The sequence below is a fragment of the Dysidea avara genome, chromosome 6 (assembly GCF_963678975.1).
Source record: "Dysidea avara chromosome 6, odDysAvar1.4, whole genome shotgun sequence".
NCBI lineage: Eukaryota > Metazoa > Porifera > Demospongiae > Dictyoceratida > Dysideidae > Dysidea > Dysidea avara.
Window position 1 is genome coordinate 10,612,716 of NC_089277.1, and position 22,750 is coordinate 10,635,465.

The 22,750-nt window shown below is 38.4% G+C and overlaps 1 protein-coding gene across 1 annotated transcript; it reads left to right on the top strand.

Moving 5' to 3' along the window:
• The first annotated feature begins 8 nt into the window (after nucleotides 1-8).
• Nucleotides 9-22,255, top strand: LOC136258916 (dnaJ homolog subfamily C member 8-like). Its single transcript, XM_066052302.1, has 9 exons — nucleotides 9-166; nucleotides 1,771-1,872; nucleotides 3,182-3,238; nucleotides 5,071-5,137; nucleotides 14,448-14,542; nucleotides 17,043-17,111; nucleotides 17,198-17,289; nucleotides 18,112-18,187; nucleotides 22,081-22,255. The coding sequence occupies exons 1-9, from the start codon at nucleotides 59-61 to the stop codon at nucleotides 22,183-22,185; spliced, it is 771 nt and encodes a 256-aa protein (XP_065908374.1). The 5' UTR covers nucleotides 9-58; the 3' UTR covers nucleotides 22,186-22,255.
• Nucleotides 22,256-22,750: the final 495 nt, after the last annotated feature.

A 22,750-nucleotide genomic window follows, 5' to 3' on the forward strand; every position in this document is an offset into this window, starting at 1 on the left:
TGGCGCTAATTGTTAAGTCACGCATAAAATAATTTAAATTTATTTTTAGTGCGCTACAATGGCGGAGTCGCAGGGTGAAAAGAGCTCGGAAAAGAGTGACAAGGGAAGCGAGACCAAGGGTAATTCTGCGTCTACTGACAAGCTATTCAATAAGTTCTTGACAGAGGTAAGTTGATTGTATTTGTAACAAGTAATTTAACATTTTGATACGCGTATAAAAAGTAAGTGCGCTTGTAGTGTGTTGTACAGCATGCTGCGTGTGTAAGTTTGTAATGTGATCAGACCCACCTACGCACAACCTAGTCTGCTGCAGTTGTAAAAAGTGTATTGTGTGTGTGTGTTGTGTTGTGTGTATGTCTGGTGCAAAGGGTGGCACTCACTGTAGGTAGATCTGCGACTGCGGAGTCATAGGTCAAGGCCACCAAATTCGTTTCAAGTTAACGGTCAAGATAAAAATTTCCAATCCACAATCAAAGAGTACTGCTAAGTCGCAGGTCAAACATTGGAAAAGGCTCTTAGTCACAAGCCACAGTGAAATTCAGCGGGTCAAGGTGGTGGGTCTTGCCCCAAAAATTTTCCTGCACATGACCCCAGTACATAAGTGGTACACAGATATCCCTTTGTTGGATGGCAATATCTGTGTTTTGCATAGATATTGCCATCGTCTACAAGGTGTAGTTTTGTTGATGATTATCACCAATGTGAATGTACTAATGCTTAACTTGCATACACTGTGCACACTAGTCTGACGTAGCCCCATACAACCCAATAAAAGGGGCTATCTACAAAAGCACAGCTGTCAGAGTCTTTGCTTTTTTTTGCTTTGCTTTTTGTAGAACACAGTGTGTGTGTGCATGTAGATAGCCCCTTTTATTGGGTTGTATGGGGCTACATCAGACTAGTGTGCATAATGTATGCAAGTTAAGTATTAGTACATTCACATTGGTGATAATCATCAACAAAACTACATCTTGTAGACGATTTTCACTTTTAACAAACAAGTAAACATTATTGAACACACAGGGAGTTTGTGAATTACTGGTATTACCCTTATTTGCAAAAAGAAATTTGTGGTGACCAGAGATATTATAGATGAGTGTACTAAACTAACAGCCCAAATGACATCATGAACAGTTATATTGTTAACATTGAACAGTGCTATTGTATCAAGGGGGGTTATGGGGTTTGAAAAGGTCCAACAGTGATGTTCTTAGACTTACAGTGTTATGCACTTCACTTGAACAGAGAGGATATGCTAAAATACTTCTCATTGTGGTAGAGACCATCAGCACCATAAGTTAGCATACAGTCCTAAAAAATCTTCATGTGAAGGCTGTTTGTTGTGTTTTACTCTAGAAACCGTGTACGTACTTTACATCAAGTTTTCCTTTACTATATATGTACATTTGTAGTATCATACAGATCATCAACTAAATGCCTTTTCTACCATGTCAGTTGGCTGTATAAGTTGGTCATCTATATTATTGTATGTACCTTGATCTTACCAAAACTCTATTGTAGTGTGTGCACCGTGTATGCAGTATACTATACATACATGTGTATGTGACTTGTGATTGGTGAAAATTAGGTGCATTAGCTGAAGTTCCACCAGATTCCCCAATGCTCCATAGTTAATGTCCGTAACTTATTCATCAAATTTACAGTCCACCAATACTATTTCACTAAAATACAATTCCTGCTAATTATAAACCATGTATGTACTTAATATGATGATGTGTGTTAGTGCACATGTTGTATGTTCTCCTTCAGGTTAAAGCAATAGAGAAGAAGGACTCTGTACTAACAGGACCACAACAGATAGATCGACTACTCAGACCAGGCTGTACCTATTTCAATCTCAACCCTTATGAGGTAGTGACTAATATTTGAGTATGATGTATCCTTAGTTGTAAGCGCGGGTGCCTATAACACTTTCTTTATTAGCAGTCTTGTATGTATTCTATAAACAGAAAAATGATGCTTCACTGTATTATATTGAAATCAACATATTACCCTCCTCAATAAAATGAACATAATTTATTTTTAAGCATCCTCTGGCAAGTTTGGTGAATTGCAAAGAATTTCAAACACTTTTTTACAAAACAAAGTACATTGCCTTGACGCTTACGTGAAGCGTGTTCTGACAAACCTCGGCCAACTCCATTGTTTTTCAGTTTTGTATTGTGACTGATTAAAGAAAAAAGGTAGTGAAACCAGGTAATATGTAGGTAAAAGGTGGTGAAACAAAAAGGTTGCTTATAACCCTATACCTGCAGATATACTAGTGGACATTTAAATCCTCATGATATAGACTGACGTTTAGGGATTTAATTTCCACTAGTACAGTATATCTGCAGGTACAGGCAACCTGTCTTGTTTTTACCACGCTTAATGTACAGTACAATTTACAGGTTTGTAATTTGAATATGATGAGAAAATAGTCTATAATGTGATAGTAATTACAAATATGACATGTTACTGTTACAATTTGGTTGCACAGTTGATTGAGTTTATTTGTTTCCATTACACAATGTCACCTTGCCGTCTCTGTCTTGGTATCAATTAGATGGAATTTCTGTAATCACAATATTTATGTACATCAGTTGAAATCAACTTGAAGGGCTTTCTAAGTTCTTGCAATGCAAAGCATCATGAGCTAATATTGTGTCAGTAAAGTTTAAATTTACGTAACTACACCTGTAATGTTCTGTGGTTGTCAAGTTGTATGCGTAAGGAAACGAATATGTCAATATTACAATATGTGTATGTGTCCTGTGAGTCAGTAGTTGTCACTGAAAATCTGCTGTTGGACAACTGCGCACGATGCTTTGCAATGCAAGCTAGGACTTGGAAAACTGCAGTATATCCCATGAATGATGAGCTTTCTTGCTTGCAGAAATCTTAATCAATTGATGTCTCTTAATTCTAATTTTTTTGTCTTTGTGCCCTGGTAAGCAAATGACATAAGTACTACTATTTTGTAAGAGGAAATAAGACATGAAACTGTGTTTTATAGCTGTATACTGTTGCTATAGGCTACAGAGTTGTGAACATCCAACATGTGTGCATGTGTAGTGTTCACGCATATATGTAATTCTCATGTGATCTCAGTATATCGTAGTTTTACTAAGTTCTCATGTGATAGTAAAGAGATGTTACCATTGTACTGTGTTGATGACAGGTGTTACAGATTGATCCTGGAGCAACTGCTGGTGAAATAAAGAAGTTTTATAGAAGAGTAAGTGACAATGTGTATTGACAGTATAGTATGTGTGTGTGTTTGTGTGTGTGTGTTTGTGTGTGTGTGTGTGTGCGCGTGAGTGTGCGTAACAGTATAGTAATGTGTGTGTGTGTGTGCATGTGTGGCTAAAGCAAGGTGGCTAGATCATCAGCCTGGTAATCAAAAGGTTTTATGCCAGGTTATGATAATTTGGTGTTGTTGTTGCTTCCTTGACAAAGAAACTTTACTCACAGCTCAGCTCTATGTACGTATATTGGGGACCTGGTGACCTGGTGTCATCTACGAAAGCAGCCCACCCAGCTGTAACATCAATGAGTACTTGATGTTTACTGGGGAAGCAGTCATTGTGGAACTTTCGGTTTCATGACCTCTCTCCATGAGAGCTGGACACTCCTCCTGCGGGTTACTAGCCCTACCCCAGGAGGATTTTCCTGCACAAGGCTCAAGCGTCTGAGCGGTGCACAGGCATACCAGTGCTGGTTTGCTGTAGCGGCAATAGTTACGGCTATTGTAGACTTTGGTTTGTGCTTTGTGTGTGTGTGTGTGTGTGTGCGTGTGTGTGTGTGTGTGTGTGTGTGTGTGTGTGTGTGTGTGTGTGTGTGTGTGCGTTTGTGAGTGTAATAAATTGGTCCCAATGTGGTTCTATTAACAGTATCATATTATCATGAATTACATATTGGAACATTGTTTACTTGAGGTGAACCTTGAGAGAACAGGTGTACATGATAGTTCATTTGGTTGGCTTCCACTCATGTTATTCCCCTTCAACAGCCTCACTAACTAGTAAACAACACTGTTATATATTCATGATACTTCATATCATATCTTCTCTATCACATCTTCCCACATGAAATCTCTTTAATGTTTAGGCATTTTAATAGTGGATAATTTCTCTTGAGGCTCACCCTTAATACAGTAATTCTTTTGGTCAGTTTAATTGTTCCCAGAATAAATTATTAATTTGTTAAAGAGGTGTAAAACTTAACATGGTCACACGTTTTTATGAAAACAATTTCAGTAAACCAGCCACGCACCGAAGGCCAGCTGTACCTGGTTTAAAAAGCTAAAAAGATCGTGTCAGCCCTATTCAATAATGTGTTCATGAAACTATGTTTGGGACCATGTCAAGTAGGTATGGTGAACTTCATGACCTCATTAATAGGACCACCTCATTATAGTGAGACCATATCAATCTATAGGTCACTATAATGAGGCGGTCTTATTAATGAGGTCATGAAGTACACCTTGGCTATGTTTGGGACCTACTTGATAATAGTTACTATAATGAGGTGGTTTTATTAGCCCTCTAACCATATATCACAATCATCGATCTAATAACTTACGTGCTGAATACATTTGTTACAATTTCTTGTCTCTTTAACAATGTTGCACAGTTAATGTTACCCTAAAGTCCTCTTGGGTCTTGAGCTAACAATGGGAAGAGGGAAATTTGGCAAATTTTTGTTGCTTACATTTACCTGCCAAAGTTTTCCCTCCATACCACACAACACATGTTTCCACTATAAACACTACACAACACCTACACATTATCACTGATGGTATGTTCCTATCTTATCATAACATGTGGTGACCACTAGTCTGTGTTGTTATTAGCTGGTCAACAGTTATTGTAGACAGTTAGTTTACTAGTAGACATGATGGTACCCATACAAGCCATCCTGCTGTGTACCATGTACTGATCTGTCCTCTACTATTTGTAGAGGAGGTCATGTGACCTCTATAAGGCTAAAGGTCATACATAGTGTATGTTTGTTAACAGTCATGTATAGTATATGTCATGACCTCTGATGTATTATTGTATCTATTAGTTGTCAATGTTAGTTCATCCTGATAAGAACCCTGGTGATGTGGATAGAGCACAGAAAGCATTTGATAGTATGTAGTGTGTGTGTGCGTGTGTGCGTGCGTGCGTGTGTGTGTGTGTATATAGCAGTGTAGTGTAGTGCGTTTGTGTAGTGGGTGTGTGTGTAGTGTAGTGTGTGCGTGCGTGCGTGTAGTGCGTGTAGTGTAGCCTGCGTGTAGTATAGTGTGTGTGGCTGTGCGTAGTGTAGTGTAGTGTAGTGCGTGTGTGTGTGTAGTGTAGTCTGTGTGTAGTATAGTATGTGTGTGTGTGTAGTATAGTGTGTGCGTGTGTGTAGTGTGTGTAGTGTGTGTGCATGTGTGTTGTGTGTGTTTGTTTGTTTGTGTGTTCAGTATGAGTGCTATAGTGTGCATGTGTTACATTCTTTAGCATCTGTAAAATTTATTAATTTAAAATGAACTAGGGTTCCAGTGACAAAAAGTACGAAACAAGAAATATGCATGATGATGGCTATTACTACGAAATAATAATTTTATTGTACTAGTTTGTTAACTTTTTATAGCATAGCTATGTTATACATGTGTGGCTGTGACTGCTTTATTAGAATATCTCAATCTCTCTGCTTGTCTCAAATGAGCTACGTATTAGAGTAAGGGGTGTAGTTTGCCATGTCTAGTAAATTACAGCTAGAGACGTGTTCACAGAGTACACTTATGGTTATTTAAATGTGAGGCACATGTTCTGATCGTTTAGGGGTGTGGTCGGATCAGCAGTCATTTTATAAGTGCGGTTACATGTATCTACTCCACCTGCAATGTTCAAATAGTTATGTAACACTTTCACACCTCAGACCAAAGAAGCCGCCTTGGCTACATTTCATATGTAGCCCAGCTAGCCGGGCTACATACGAAATGTAGCCGGTCTACAACTGGGCAGTGATTATATAGACGTTGATGCTGAAATCGATTGTGGGGATCGATCAACACTCACGTATTTCACTATGAAAACCACTCAGATGGAGAGTGTTTTGTTATCCTCGCCATCCTACAAGTTGAAAAACGTTGGGTTAAGGTGAAAACATTCGATTGTTTCTGCACGTTTTCAAATACGGACACGCCCCCATCGGACACGCACGCTAACACTCTGCACGGAGTAACCACTCTACAAGCAAGCTTACCTGTCTAGGCCTTTAGTGAACTGCGTAGTTTTCCCATTAACGATTCAATAGCACTGATTAAAACATTAAACTCGCGCAACGGAAATTCTCCATGATATCTCTAGCTATAGGGTATGTCCGTTTATCATAAGCGTTTATCATAACCAGAACGTACTAGCTGTTGACCCATAATCAAAAATTTTAGGTATGCATATATAATCTAATCCAAAACAGCCAGCTGTAAAAAAAGTGTGCGGCCCTCAAAAAGGCTATGGTGAAAAAAGATGTGAAATCCAAGGTGGCGGCCAAGAAATGGCTGTGATGGTAGGTTAATGGTAAAAATTTTAATAACAACAATTCAGGTGAATTTTTGTGCCGCTTGGTCTTGGCAAAAAATTCATCTAAATTGGTCTTGGCAAAAAATTCATCTAAATTGCCGTTATTAAAATTTTTACCATTAACCTACCATCACAGCCATTTCTTGGCCGCCACCTTGGATTTCACATCTTTTTTCACCATAGCCTTTTTGAGGGCCGCACACTTTTTTTATGGCTGGATGTTTTGGATTAGATTTCACTTCTTTTTGTATTTGTATACCCCAAAGCCGGCCTATCCGGCCATAGTCCGGCTTTGGGACTTTTTTAACCTGTCTTTTTTTCTTTTCCACAGGAAGAAGAAAAGATGAAGCAGATGTACTTTAAATATTTCTGATCTTATCAGTAAATGTACAAATTATATATATAATACATATATTTATTACAGAACTCTCTATGGTGGTTTCTTTGTAACTGAACACTCTACAAAGTGACTTCTTCTTGCTGCTCTCTCTATAGGGTGAATTGTTTGTAGCTGAACAATATAAAAGTAACTTCTTCTAGCTGATCTCTCTACAGGGTGGTTTGTTTGTAGCTGAATTCTGTGCAGGTGATTTGTTTGCAGCTGAGCTCTTTACAGAATGGTTTCTTTGTAGCTGAACTCTCTACAAGGTAACTTCTTCTAACTGATCTTTCTACAGGGCAATTTGTTTGTGGCTGAATTTTCTACAGGGTGATTTGTTTGCAGCTGAACTCTCTACATGGTGGTTTCTTTGTAACTGAACTCTCTACAAGGTAATTTCTTCTAGCTGATCTCTCTACAGGGAGATTTGTTTGTAGCTGAACTCTCTACAGGTGATTTGTTTGCAGCTGAACTCTCTACATGATGGTTTCTTTGTTGCTGAACTCTCCACAAGGTAACTTCTTCTAGCTGATCTTTCTAGAGGGTGATTTGTTGTAGCTGAACTCTCTACAAGGAAACTTCTTCTAGCTGATCTCTCTACAGGGAGATTTGTTTGTAGCTGAACTCTATACAGGTGATTTGTTTGCAGCTGAACTCTCTACATGATGGATCTTTGCAGCTGAACTCTCTACAAGGTGACTTCTTCTAGCTGACCTTTCTACAGGGAGATTTGTTTGTAGCTGAACTCTATACAGGTGATTTGTTTGCAGCTGAACTCTTTACATGATGGTTTCTTTGTAGCTAAACTCTCTACAAGGTAACTTCTTCTAGCTGATGTCTCTACAGAGAGATTTGTTTGTAGCTGAACTCTCTACAGGTAATTTGTTTGCACCTTAACTCTCTACATGATGGTTTCTTTGTAGCTGATCTCTCCACAAGGTAACTTCTTTTAGCTGATCTCTCTACAGGGAGATTTGTTTGTAGCTGAACTCTCTACAGGTGATTTGTTTGCAGCTGAACTCTCTACATGATGGTTTCTTTGTAGCTGAACTCTCCACAAGGTAACTTCTTCTAGCTGATCTTTCTAGAGGGTGATTTGTTTGTAGCTGAACTCTCTACAAGGAAACTTCTTCTAGCTGATCTCTCTACAGGGAGATTTGTTTGTAGCTGAACTCTATACAGGTGATTTGTTTGCAGCTGAACTCTCTACATGATGGTTCTTTGTAGCTGAACTCTCTACAAGGTGACTTCTTCTAGCTGACCTTTCTACAGGGAGATTTGTTTGTAGCTGAACTCTCTACAGGTGATTTGTTTGCAGCTGAACTCTCTACATGATGGTTTCTTTGTAGCTGAACTCTCTACAAGGTAACTTCTTCTAGCTGATCTCTCTACAGAGAGATTTGTTTGTAGCTGAACTATCTGCAGGTGATTTGTTTGCACCTTAACTCTCTACATGATGGTTTCTTTGTAGTAGTGTTGTTTTAGTTCTAAGGAACTAGAACTAAATCTAGTTTTAGTACAGCAATTTAATTCTAGTTCTAGTACACTAGAACTAAACTAAAATTGTGGTCTATTTTAGTTCTAAAACTAAAACTAAACTAAATTCTTTCAAGTTTTGGTTCAAAAACTAGAACTAAACCAAAACCTTTAAAACTTTTAGTTCAAGAACTAGAGCTAACTAAAAGGTTTCTCAAGCAATCCTACATAAAAGGGTGTTGTACACTATAACCACTTAACACTTTTCTTTGAAGATGGTGATGCCTGAAAATGCCTGCAAATGCCTGCAAATGCCTGCAAATGCTACCATAAACATTGTCAGAGGAGGTTGGACATGCACACATGAGTGCATATATTTTGTATTGAAAGTTTAACCAAGCGTCCACGAAAGTTTTCACAAATACCATTCGAGAGTGCACTTCAAGTTTAGTCTATTCAGCCGGTCAACCCCATTCAACCCCACTACTCCAGGCACGTAAATTTCTCTTGAAATCTACAGGATCATGTGTGTAAGCATTCGCTGGGTGGAATCCAGGTGTAATACTATAGGAACGCCTTATGTACGTGTATTTAAACACAATGATTGTCGAAGAAAGGAATGTGCATGCTAACAAAGCCTCTCAGAGTATTGAAAAAGAAGAGCGGACGCCGCTAGTTTGGCCTTACAAAGAGAATTAGAAACTCACACACCCGCCTTACAATAAGAATTTGCTGTTCATCTTAAGAAGCACAAGGTAACATGATGTGGATATTGCTAAACATTTCTTCTATCACTTACTCCTTGTCATATATAAGAATTACGCAATTAACAGAAATAAATTTCAGAAGTGCTTGTATCGTGTCCAACCTCCTCTGAAACATTGCTATTCAGCATTAATTCTGCCTATTTAGGTTATTTAAGCTCAGTTCTATTAGAGCATTTGTTCATTTGTGCACAATGGTAAGTGGAAATAGTGCTGAACATCAAAACACCAAATCTAAAGTTTCTGTAAGTTTAGGGGGTGCTACCAAGGTTAGTATATGTGAAGATATCTAACACTAAAACTAACACTAACTAAAATGAAACTAATACTAACTAAATTACAGAAATATGGGGTACCAGAACTAATACTAACTAAAACTTTAGTGGAATTGGGGCACCAGAACTAAAACTAACTAAAACTATGGTAGAATTGGGATACTAGAACTAAAACTAACTAAAACTATGACAGAATTGGAGTACTAGAACTAGAACTAAACTAAAATGAATTTGCTGTACTAAAACAACACTACTTTGTAGCTGAACTCTCCACAAGGTAACTTCTTCTAGCTGATCTCTCTACAGGGAGATTTGTTTGTAGCTGAACTCTATACAGGTGATTTGTTTGCAGCTGAACTCTTTACATGATGGTTTCTTTGTAGCTGAACTCTCTACAAGGTAACTTCTTCTAGCTGATGTCTCTACAGAGAGATTTGTTTGTAGCTGAACTCTCTACAGGTGATTTGTTTGCAGCTGAACTCTCTACATGATGGTTTCTTTGTAGCTGAACTCTCCACAAGGTAACTTCTTCTAGCTGATCTTTCTACAGGGCGATTTGTTTGTAGCTGAACTCTCTACAAGGAAACTTCTTCTAGCTGATCTCTCTACAGGGAGATTTGTTTGTAGCTGAACTCTATACAGGTGATTTGTTTGCAGCTGAACTCTCTACATGATGGTTCTTTGTAGCTGAACTCTCTACAAGGTGACTTCTTCTAGCTGACCTTTCTACAGGGAGATTTGTTTGTAGCTGAACTCTCTACAGGTGATTTTTTTGCAGCTGAACTCTTTACATGATGGTTTCTTTGTAGCTGAACTCTCTACAAGGTAATTTCTTCTAGCTGATCTCTCTACAGAGAGATTTGTTTGTAGCTGAACTCTCTACAGGTGATTTGTTTGAAGCTGAACTCTCTACATGATGGTTTCTTTGTAGCTGAACTCTCCACAAGGTAACATCTTCTAGCTGATCTTTCTACAGGGTGATTTGTTTGTAGCTGAACGAAACTTCTTCTAGCTGATCTCTCTACAGGGAGATTTGTTTGTAGCTTAACTCTCTTCAGGTGATTTGTTTGCAGCTGAACTCTCTACATGATGGTTCTTTGTAGCTGAACTCTCTACAAGGTGACTTCTTCTAGCTGACCTTTCTACAGGGAGATTTGTTTGTAGCTGAACTCTCTACAGGTGATTTGTTTGCAGCTGAACTCTCTACATGATGGTTTCTTTGTAGCTGAACTCTCTACAAGGTAACTGATGTCTCTACAAGGTCACTAGTTTGTAGCTGAACTCTCTACATGGTGGTTTCTTTGTAACTGAACTCTCTACAGGGTGACTTCTTTTAGCTGATCTTTCTAGAGGGTGATTTGTTTGTAGCTGAACTCTCTACAGGTGATTTGTTTGCAGCTGAAGTCTCTACATGATGGTTTCTTTGTAGCTGAACTCTCTACAAGGTAACTTCTTCTAGCTGATCTCTATACAGGGAGATTTGTTTGTAGCTGACCTCTCTACAGGGCGATTTTTTTTTGTAGCTGAACTTTCTACATACAAAGTGACTTGTTCTAGCTGGTCTCTCTGCAGGGTGACTTGTTTCTAGCTGAACTCTACCGGGTGATCTGTTCGTAGCTGAACTCTCTACAGGATGATTTGTTTACAGCTGAACTATCTACATGGTGGTTTCTTTGCAGCTGAATTCTCTACAAGGTGACTTCTTCTAGCTGAACTCTCTATAGGGTGATCTTCTCGTAGCTGAACTCTCTGCAGGGTGATTCGTTTGCAGCTGAACTTTCTACATGATGGTTTGTTTGTAGCTGAACTCTCTACAAGATAACTTCTTCTAGTTGATTTCTCTACGGGTGACTTGTTTCTAGCTGATCTCTCTACAGGGTGATTTGTTTGTAGCTGAACTCTGTACAGTTTGATTTGTTTGCAGTTGAACTTTCTACATGGTTGTTTCTTTGTAGCTGAACTCTCTACAAGGTGACTTCTTCTAGTTGATCTCTCTACAGGATGACTTGTTTCTAGCTGAACTCTCGACAGGATGATCTGTTCATATCTGAATTCTCTACATGGTAGTTTCTTTGTAGCTAAACTCTTTACAAGGTGACTTCTTCTAGCTGATCTCTCTATAGGGTGATTTGTTTGTAGCTGAACTATCTGCAGGGTGATTTGAACTCTCTACAAGGTGATGTTTTCTAGTTGATCTCTCTACTCAGTCTGGATGACTTGTTTCTAGCTGAACTCTCTACAGTGTGATCTGTTAAGTTTCTACCTGATCTCTCTATAGAGTTATATCTTGTTTGTATAGCTGAACTCTTTTACATGGTGGTTTTTTGATTGGTTGCTGAACTCTCTCTCCACGGTGACTTCTTTGTACTACAGAGTGACTTGTTTGTAGCTGAACTCTCTACAGAGTGACTTACTTGTAGCTGAACATTGCATAAAGTAACTTGTTTGTAGCTGATCTAGATGAACTCTCTACTAGGTAGCTTTTTTTGTAGCTGAACCCTTTACGCAGTGACTTGTTTGTAGCTGAATTCTCTACAGAGTGACTTGTTGTAGCTGAACTCTCTACAAGGTGACTTGTTTATAGTTGAATTCTCTTCAGTGTGACTTATAATGTTCTGAATCTCTACAGCAACATATTTGTAGCTGAACTCTCTACAGGATGACTTGCTTGTAGCTGAATTGTCTATAAGATTAACTGTTTGTAGCTGAACTCCCTACAGAATAACTTGCAATGTAATATAATTCTTTGATGGAGTAAGTTATAAACGTAGCTGAATGCTTTATTAGGGTGACTGTTCTATTAGAGTATCTCGATCTCGCATATGCTACATGTAGTTGGCTTTGGAATCATAACTCAGTGGTTTGTAATCCGATTTTTCTGTACTACTGCAAGGACTTTCTATGATAATTATTCCAGCTACACAGCGATTTTCAGCTCACTGTTCTAAGCGGTTTGGCTGGTAGGCGTGAAAACTAATAGTTTTTTTATTCATAAAAGTCGATCGCGTAATTGTGACATAGGTTGGGTTTTGTGTCATATCTCGATGGCCTTTAACTGGATTCCTTTCAAACCACAAAAAGGCACTCCTACGATAGTTACTCCATCTACATAGCAATTTTCAGCTCATTCCTTCAAGCAGTTTACCCTGTGGGCGTGACAGACCTTCGACCTTATTTTACGCAGATAATCGGTCATAACTCCGTGAATGTTCATCGGATTCCTACCAAACTTGGCACTGAGATTCGCCTTAATGAGCCCTTTAAGTGTGCCAAATTTCAGCCCGATCCAAGCATGCATTCGTGTTTTATTGCGGATTTTGCAAAGTGTGCGAAAAGAAGTAGAAGAAGAAAAAAACGAAGAAAAAAAACCCAAACTTTGGCCGCTCGTATCTCGGAAATGGCTGGAGCGATTTTCTTCAAATTTGGTATGTGGACTCCCCTACCTCGCCGGCATTTCTGTAGCAACTTTGGTTTTAATAGGATAAGGAATCACGGAGCTACAAAGGTGTGAAAATCGCGTTTACTTTCTTCCTGTAAATATACTCACGGTGTGGCGTGCCGGCTACTTGGGCCGCACGACACACTACCGTGTGTCTTGATACATCCAGTGGCTGCTCTCATATTGGCTTGGGTGATTGAACAGGCTATTAGCCTAATAAGTGTTACATATTAGCTGTAACATGGGCATTTGGGCTTTGCCTGATATGTATGCCCTCATGCCCATGTTACAACTATTACTTGTAACATCTAAATGTGCTCCTCTAAGGAAAGTGTTGATGTAGAAAATTAACATGTCAGTATGGTTCCTTGCATGAAGAAGATGACATATAACTAAAGAAATGCAGACTTGTCAGAACCACATGCCACCAGTGAGTTTGTTATTGTGTCATGGAATGGTGGCTGTGTGCTGCTCCGTTTGGCCTCTAGCATTGCAACTGTGATCAGACATGCAGTGAGGCAGGCAGACAAAAATACAAGTTTTGATGATTTAAAAAAAATTCAATATATATTAAGAGAACTTTTAGGAGAGAACTTTTAGGAAATGCGTGTTTACACAATATGGGCACGCATGGCGACATTAGGTGGGGTAACTTAATTCTTACAACCTACAAATAAACATAGATTAAAAGTGTGTTAACTGGACTACTTGGAGAAGGTTAAATGAACACTGTAACTACAGTGGCTTACTTGTTATGAAGTGATAAACAGCGATGAGTCGTGTGTTTGTGTTTCAAAATTCTTGCCATGTCTTTTAATTTCGATTGTGGGTTTACTCACGAGTCATATATGGCCTGATAGAAAATTTCACGAGGAATCGAATGAAAAGTTGTTGCAGAGTGATAGGAGCAACTACCATCGAGTTATCTATCATTTTGTAAAGGTATGTAAAGGGTTTGCCTGTTTCCTTACTGAAAAGTTATTTTCACGGCGAGTTTTAGCCTCACCATTTAGCATTAGGGCAAACCCTAGGTATCATTTTAATCCTTGTTACATCATAAGTAGAATGACGTAAATTGCATAACCATGGGATGGACGCTTCGGAAGTTACAGTGTTTTGTGCAAGGCATGCGTCTTAAGTTTAAATCCAGTTTTCTGGATTATGCAGGCTTAAGGGTTAATATCCTGCTGTCTGTGAGATTTTAATGCTGGATATATGCTAAGGTTACTCCATAAAGGTAATTTTTGTTGTGTATGGTGTTTCTATGATGGTTTTTAGACATGGTACTTTTAGCAGTGCCTGTCACTTTACGGGTGAACCCTACTACCGTACTGTTTGATATTGCAGCTAGAGTCTGTGTTGTATTTATTAGCCATTGCATTTGGAAGTAAATATCCTAATAGAATGGTCACAGATATTTTATTCTAATAAAGCAACTTTACCATAAAAGGGAAGAGTTTATAGTACTGCTCTAAAGCACAACAGGCAATTACACAAAATTAGTAGTCCCAATGGTATATCGTTCCTAGTGGTTAAAGTGTTATATGTACATTACAGCTGTCAACAAGGCCTACAAATTGTTTGAAGATGAAGAACAAGTAAAATACTGTGAGGCCATAGTGGAAGAGGCTCGCTCCCAGCTGGAAACAAAGGTATGTATTTTTGTGTAAACTGTAAAATATAACATTGTATATTAGACATTGAGACAAATTCACTGGTCAACTGCTAAATGATGTCTTCGGCTAAGCATAACTCATTCACTGTTTATCATCACTTATAGACCCAAGATGTGCCCAACTGCAGCAGTTACAATGGGTGCATCCTGAACTTACCTTTGTCCTCCTCTGTGTCCTATTTCTTTCTCCACTACCGTTGATTTGTGGGTAGCACATAATGTGCTGACTATTGCAGAAATTGTCTATGTAATTTCTGTAGTAACCAGATTGATTTCAGAGGCTCTTCTTATACTGTCCTTTGATTGTAACACTGTGTAATGGATGGAAGATACAGTAACTGAAAATGAAGTGGAATGACTACTTAGCTTTCAATAATTGATAGTCATGGTGCACATTCAGGTGTGAAATGATAATGTCTGGTGCCATTCTATCCTTTGAAGTTGTAGGCCACTCTGATGGCATTTTTAGGCTTGAACCTACAGGGTCGGGTCATCCAGGTCAACCGAGTCACGTTTTGTCTGGGTAATCCTGGTTCTGACTTGATTATTTGAGTCTGACTTGAATTGGATTACATGTGAAATGAATTAATTAGTTAGCTAATATGTCATCCTGCTACAGCCCAGCTTCTTTCATGAGCCATGCCTACTTATCGGGATTAGTGTCTGTAGGCATATGCGGAGCCACACCATTCAGCCATGCTCATTTTTCAGTAGTATTGAAGTCTGTACTAGTAGGTATGCACGAATCCACATCCATTTCTGTCTGTAGGACAAGCTTACATGGAGTCGCACCCACTAATTAATATATGAAAAATTATAAATTAAAAAATGAAGTAGGAATCCAAGCAGACCGATGGTAGCTATTACAGCATAGCTCGGTGGGAAATCTCTACTTTGGCATGGTATGTTCAATGCCAAACTAGTAGGGATTTCCCACCGAGCTATGTTCATCTCTTGTTTCACTACTTTTTATCGCTTGGATTCCTACTTCATTTTTAAATTTATAATTTTTCATATACTAGTTTGTTTAGGTTTTTGTTAGCTAAGGCATACAGCTAGCTATAAAACGTGTGACTGTTCTATTAGGATGACTGCTGTATTAGAGTATCTGGAGTCAGCCTGCAAAGATGTGCGCTTGCCCAAAAGGGTGTGTGGTTTCGATCAATTATAGAGTATCTTGAGTCAGCCTTCCAAATTGAAGGTGTGTGGTCACTGAAATACAGCTAGTGTGTCATCGTGATTTCAACCGATAGATCGATAATGCGTAGGATGAAGAATGGGTGTGATTTTGTGACGTATCGTGAAAGCTATCTAGTACCGGTACCTCCATACAGTAGCCTATGTCATAGATTATATAAGTAAGGAATATATAATCTAGATTATATCAGTAAGGAATATATAATCTATGCTTCCGTACACAAGCGTCGTCTAAGCACCTTAAATAATCTTGTGGCATCTATTATGCTGCTTAAAGAAAGTGTTGTTACGGAAAATTAATGCCTCGATATGGTTTCGTTGGATGAGGAAGACAAGCAGCCTGATGGAAGATAAAAGAAAAGACAAGGTGCAGAGGGTACACACTCGTCTGAACCCCAAAAGACACATCCCACTGGTGAGTTTGTTATTGTGGCATAAAATGGTGGCCGTGCACTGCTTCATTTGGCCTCTAGGCTTGTGACTGTGGTCAGGCAGTCAGTCTAAAATTCAAGTTTTTGGCAATTTTTTAAAATTCTGTATCCGGCCACCTGTAAGTGTTTTGTTGTATTTAATGTATTTATGGACTAGTACTATTCCGTAAAGGTAATTTTTGTGTCATAAGATATTTCTAGGATGATTTTTAAAGGTGGAATTTTGGGTGGCGCGCGAAAATTTCACCTGGGTTCCTACTTAAACAGTACAACTGTACCATTTGACAGTTGTTTTACAGGGCTTGCAGAAGTCCAGCGTCTTTTGTTAGCCACATCCACTTAATGTCAGGAATGTTTGATACTGTTTGTAAAGCATGTGTGGAGCCACTCTAATTTATCAGTAAGGTCAGTTTAAGCCACACTCACGTACACTGGAAACATATTTTACTGTCTGTTTTCGTTTAACTACCCTTAACACTAGTCCAGCGCTCAAAATGCAGCTCTTGGTAAGTATTTTCTTTTGTTTATTGGTGATGTCATATGATATTTCTATGATGGTTTTTATATGCAGCATTTTTAGTGGTGTATGTCACTTTAGAAGGAACCTTACTAAACAGTATTTGCATACTGTATAATACTGTGATGGTCCATACTTGAATTGAAAATTCTTATAATGTGCTTGTACAAGTGTGACCATTGACAAGTGTCCTGATCATTGTATCAAAGTGTCCTTAGTAGTAAGGTGTCCTGATCTCAGGGGTCTAAATGTATGTACCCTAATACAAATGCCATAAACATGTGTCCTGATTATCAAGCTGTTTTACCAGTTATGTTTCTATATTGTGACAGATAATAGAGAAACGTAAGGAGGCTAAAAAGAAAGGCAAGGACTTGATAGAGGAAGACATGCCTGAGGAGGTGAGGGTCACATCATATATTGTAATTGACTACTACTGTAGGATATGACATACACTAATTATGTGATGGTGTGATTTTCCTTATAGTATTCTAAACAGCTGAAGAAGTTGATCACAAAGTTGTTTGCTGATATTGAGATTAAAAAGAAGGAAATGGAAAAGGCTGAGGAAAGAGACAGGTAAACTTATTGACAACAATATTGTTTTCATAGCTTTTGTTGGTCCATGCTCTCCTGTAGATGATAAGTTGTATACTTTATAAACAGTGAAGGCCACCTTTCTTGTATGACTAGCTTGTTGTAGTGAGATGTAGGGTAATGGCCGGGTTTCACAGAGAGTGCTGTATTTGGTCATTGGAAGGTTTCTATTGAATTATATATTACACACCCAACCAGAGCAGATTATAACTAGCACTTTCGTTGATCGTACATTATGTCAGGTCAAAGTCAAAAGTTGATCTGACATTGTATGACAATGCATGACAATGCATGTGCAAAGCAGCTATGTTAGTGGGTGTGGGATGCCAAGCTTTGGGATGTGGCAGCATGCCCTTCAGGAAAATTCTAAGAACTTTGTGTAGCTGGAATCAACGAACAAAACTTAGAATAGTACGTTCAAACTTTTTAAAGTACTGTACAGACGAAGGTGACCACACAGCATCACAATAGTCCAGTAAAGGAAGGAAAAAGCACAACACAATTTCCCCTTTAGGTACACTATTTTAGAAGCACTTTGACTGCTCTATTAGAGTAGCTGACTGTTCTATCAGAGTATTTTTTAGTGGAAAGTAGTCAGCCATTCTTGACCGGTTCAGTTGGTAATTGGGCTGTCTTTAAGCTAATTTGTCAATAAATGTCTGATGGCCAACCATTATAATCTGCTCTGCACCCAACTCAGCCATGGGTTATAGTTATCAAAACACAAGGTGGTCTTCATTCATGAGGTTCCATTGTGGAGTAGTTTATCAAATGTCATTAAATGTGTTCTTATGTTATCTTTAGGAAACGTCAACTTGATGAGGAGCAGAAACAGATCGATGCCATCAAGAAGGAGAAGGAATGGAAACAGGAATGGGATGTCAGTATACTGTTTGTGTGTACGTAGTTATCTCATATTTAATGTATACCATGGTTCCGAGGGATTTTGCTGATATATGCACCCAAAGCATGAGGGCCGCATGCCTGAGGGCTAAGCATGTATATATCAGCAAACCTGACACAGTCGTCACTCGTGGTGTAAGTGATAGGTGAAAGAACTACATAGCACTCATCTTGTTTCTTTTATACATCAGTGTCTGATGATTGATAGTGGTTTTAATAATGTGGGTATTAGCTGTTAGAACGTTGTTCATACGTCAGTATGCTTTACACACAGCTCTAGAAAAATTGTGATTGTGGGATCCGGTTTTTTTAGTGTTAGCATTTTGTACTACATTAAGCCTACTAACTTCACTATTGGGACAGTAAGTAAGTTAATATATAAGTTAGTACTATACGTAAGTTACTCACCTATTTAAATCTAGTTGTCCTCTTTGTGTCTACTCAATGGCTACGTGGTACATAAAAATATGTATCCATGCATTGCCCAAACAATTATTTTACTGATTATTCGTTGTTTAGTAACTCTCAACTTAGTAACTACACTGAACCTAGCCTAACCTGTAAACCCAAACCCATAATCAAATACTCCGTGTTGCTCAATATAATGAGTCAAAACTATTGTATCTTGAATGTGGACATCAAAGCCATGAGCAAACCGCATTCCCTTTCCTGGCAATATGCGAATTACACCCCAAGCGGCGCCTTTGAATGCCCACGCTAAACTCATAGAACAGTCATTTACATTTTATGGTCACTTGACCAAAAGGCGATGTGCAACTTTTAATGGTAAAAACTGGATTAATTTTGAGTACAGATTATAGTCAAAGTGTTATCCTTCTGTTATTCTTCTATGAGTTATTACTACCCCCTAGAACTAAATGGTCCCCCCAAAATACTGCCACCAAACTTCATCATACAAATTATTGTACAACAAGAGTTTTAGTATTTCTAACGTCAACAAAAGCAAGTAAACCCACTGATTTTTATTTTTATTTTACTTTTAAATTACCAAAATCCAAGCTTCACTGACCACATTTGCAAGGCTAGAGGCTAAATGCTGAATTGTACAGTCACCATTTTATGCCACAACACCTAGCTCACATCTGGAATGTTTAGGGTTACAACAAGTGTCTGCTCTCTGCACCTTGCCTTTCCTTTTACTTTCACTCATGCTGGCCATCATCTTGATACAACTGAGCCATATATCAAGGCATTAGTTTTCCATAGTTACACTTTTCTTAAGGAGTGTATTTAGATACTGCAAATTATTTAAAGCACTTATACTACAGTAAGAGGTAGTGTAGACCCAGTAGATACCTGTAGCTGCATGATACGTAGGTTTGCCACTGAAAATAGAGCACGATCACCATGCTCCTTAATGATCTAGATGCACTCATTAATGGTCTAGCTGCACTTATAAAATGATAGCATGACGACCATGTCCCTTGAAATATCACATAGGCCAGAGACTCAGTTGATACAGCAGTAGAGTGTTATTGATATGTCATTATGCTTCCACACACAACACCAGAAAAGTTGCAATTGTATGATCTAGTGTTTTAGTTTTACCGTTTTGTACTACTTTAAGCTACTAACATTGTTATTGGGACAGTAAGTAAGTTAATACATTAAATTAAGTACTTACAGTAGGATTGTAAGTTACTCACCTATTTACATAAATCTAGTTGTACTGTTTGTGTCATTCTGTGGTCTGCTCAATGGCTGACATGTGCTTGGTAGAAATAAACATTCATGCATTGCCCAAACGATTATTTAACTGATTATTTGTCTTAGAATGTCAACCAGTAACTACACTGAGCCTATCCTAACCCGTAAACCAAAACCCACAATTTAATGCTCCATGTCACTTGATACAAGTACACAAAAAATTTGAAATTTTCAACTAGAGTAGGGACCATAGCACATCGATAAAAAGTACTGAAACAAGTTGGACTACTAGTCCATGATATTAAATCACAGTAAAACAATAAGAAGTGTTATATCCCTACTGTGCTTGAGTTATCAATGTGCTATGGTCCCTACTCTAGTTGAAAATTCCAAATTTTTTCATGTACTTGTTTGTTAACTTTTTTAATTATTATTATAACTAGTGAACCCACGCATACCACATCTGAAATGCCCAGCCCCTTATTGTCTGAAAAGTGAACTATCCATTACGCTTCGTTGCCAGCTATGTTCAACCCATTGCAGGACTGGAGCCCATAGATTTTGAGTGGTCCGGCCATCCATGGACTGCAATAAAGGTCATAGTCATGCACACTACTCAGTTTTTATTGATCTAATATGATCTGTAAATCAGACATTATCTGCTTTGGTGTGTTACTTAACTGCATGTGCTATAACAGCATGCTAAGCTAGAGGGGTCAGTGGGCATGCTCCCCCAGGGAAACTTTTGAAAATAGATACTCTGAAATGGTATCTGGAGGCTATGCAAAGTCTCTTCTTTTTGTTAACATCAATGGTAATTTTGTGCTACATTGCCAATTAATTGAGTTTCATATCTGACTATTATAGTTAGTAGCTAATTTTGTTTTCATGGTGTATACAAAAATTTCTCAACATGACAGTTTAGTTTTAGATTGTAACTGCATGTTAATGCATGACATGTATGATCAATTAGCTCAATACAGTGTGCCATGCAGATGACTCACTGGGTATTTTAAGACAGTTAACACATATGTCATGGCTTAGACTATAAGTACTGAATGCTTTATTAGAGTATCACGATGACTGTTCTATTAGAGTATATTTTGGTGAGTGCTCTATTAGAGTATCTTGATCTTTTCACTAAAATCAAGTAGCTGAAAAGTGATTGGCCGGACTGTGGGCTCTGGCCCTGACCCATTGCACAACATTTCAAATCAAGAACTGTTCGTAAAGCACCTCTGCAATCCACGCATACCAATAGAAAGAAATCATGCCACGCACCCTAATTATATTAATTATCGTCTGAAAAGTGAAGTATCTATCATGCTTCGTTGTTGGCTATGTTCAACCCGTTACACAGCAGTACGAATCAAGAACTGTTTGAGAGCACCTCTACTTTCAAATTAGCCACTATGAAAAATGCAGACGATTTCCGTTATGAAGGGAAGCCATCACGTGCTATCGCCAAATCGACACTTTTCGCTGTCAGCAAAGATGAATGGGACACAAAAGAGGACATTGGTAAGTCCATGAAGAATGCATTGTACGTACTGCTGTATGCCAAAAGGCACCTGTCGGGCCGAAGCAACGTCAAACAGTGAAAAATCAAGCCCATAGCCTTAGCCGTTATCGAGTTACGCTTGTCTGAAGGAATCAGGCAGTCAGTCAGTCAGTAAAAAATTCCATTGAATAATAAAATTGTAAAATTCCGTAGCAACTTGTTGAAAGCGTTTTGGGTCGATCTGAAAGCTTTTTTGGGCTTAGTTTTACCTAACCAGTACTGCGTGCTTCATCATCGTCTGGGAAAATTGAGATTGGTTTTCGGGTGATATTATTTCGTGGGCCACGTCTACTCCTTTGTGGTCCCTACTATACAGTACTATGATAAAGAGTCAAAGTGTATCATATCTTTACACTGGTTGGGCATCAAAGCCATGAGCGATCCACATTCCCATGATATTGCTCAGGTAACATGTGACTGAGCGTCGCCTTTGAACACCCATGCTAAAGTGATATGCACACTGTATAATATGTGCCATTGCTATAAGAGTCCCCAATGGTGTTATGTCAATACAGTGTCACATCTGAGAATTTCTGTAATCAAACTATTCTATATATAAGCTTGCCACAAATATTATCTCTTTTATGTACATTTAGATGTTTCTCTGTGTTGTTATATTGCAATGTCATCATTGTATATAGGCTGGTCGTGATGACAGAGTTGGTAACTGGAGAAGTTTTCAGGGGAAGAGGAAATCCAAACTACTTAAACCTCCAAAGTTAAAGACAGAAAAAAGAGACACATAAGCACACAACATATTTACGTCATACATAATTACATGTAGTTCTCAAATTAGTTACAGTATGGTTAACAAAACTGTTTCATTATTGGTAAGATGTAGCTACGGAGTAACTCTACAAATGTACATTAGACTACACCCAACCACTTTACTGGACTACCTGGATTACGACACAGAGTCATAAATGAAAATAAATGTATAGATGTAAGACATCCCAAAGCTATCATACAGTGCAACAGTACTGTGTAGTAGGGACAATGAAGGTGTGGGCGTGGCCTGTGATAAATGTCACCGTGACAGTATTGGTAGACTAAAATCAAGCCCAAAAGTGCCTTCAGATTTACCAGAAACATTTTTGTTAAGTTGCTACAGAATTTTAATTTTTTTTTTATTTGACAGAATTTAAATTTTTTTTTATTTGACAGAATTTTCTACTGCTTGCCTGATGCGTTCAGTCAAGCGTAGCAGAAAGCTGGGTAGAGCTACAGCCCTACTTCTTTCATGAAAACGTTTCAAATTCACTTAAGAAGAAACCTTTGGCACATTGGTAAACATACAATGCATGCGCTATT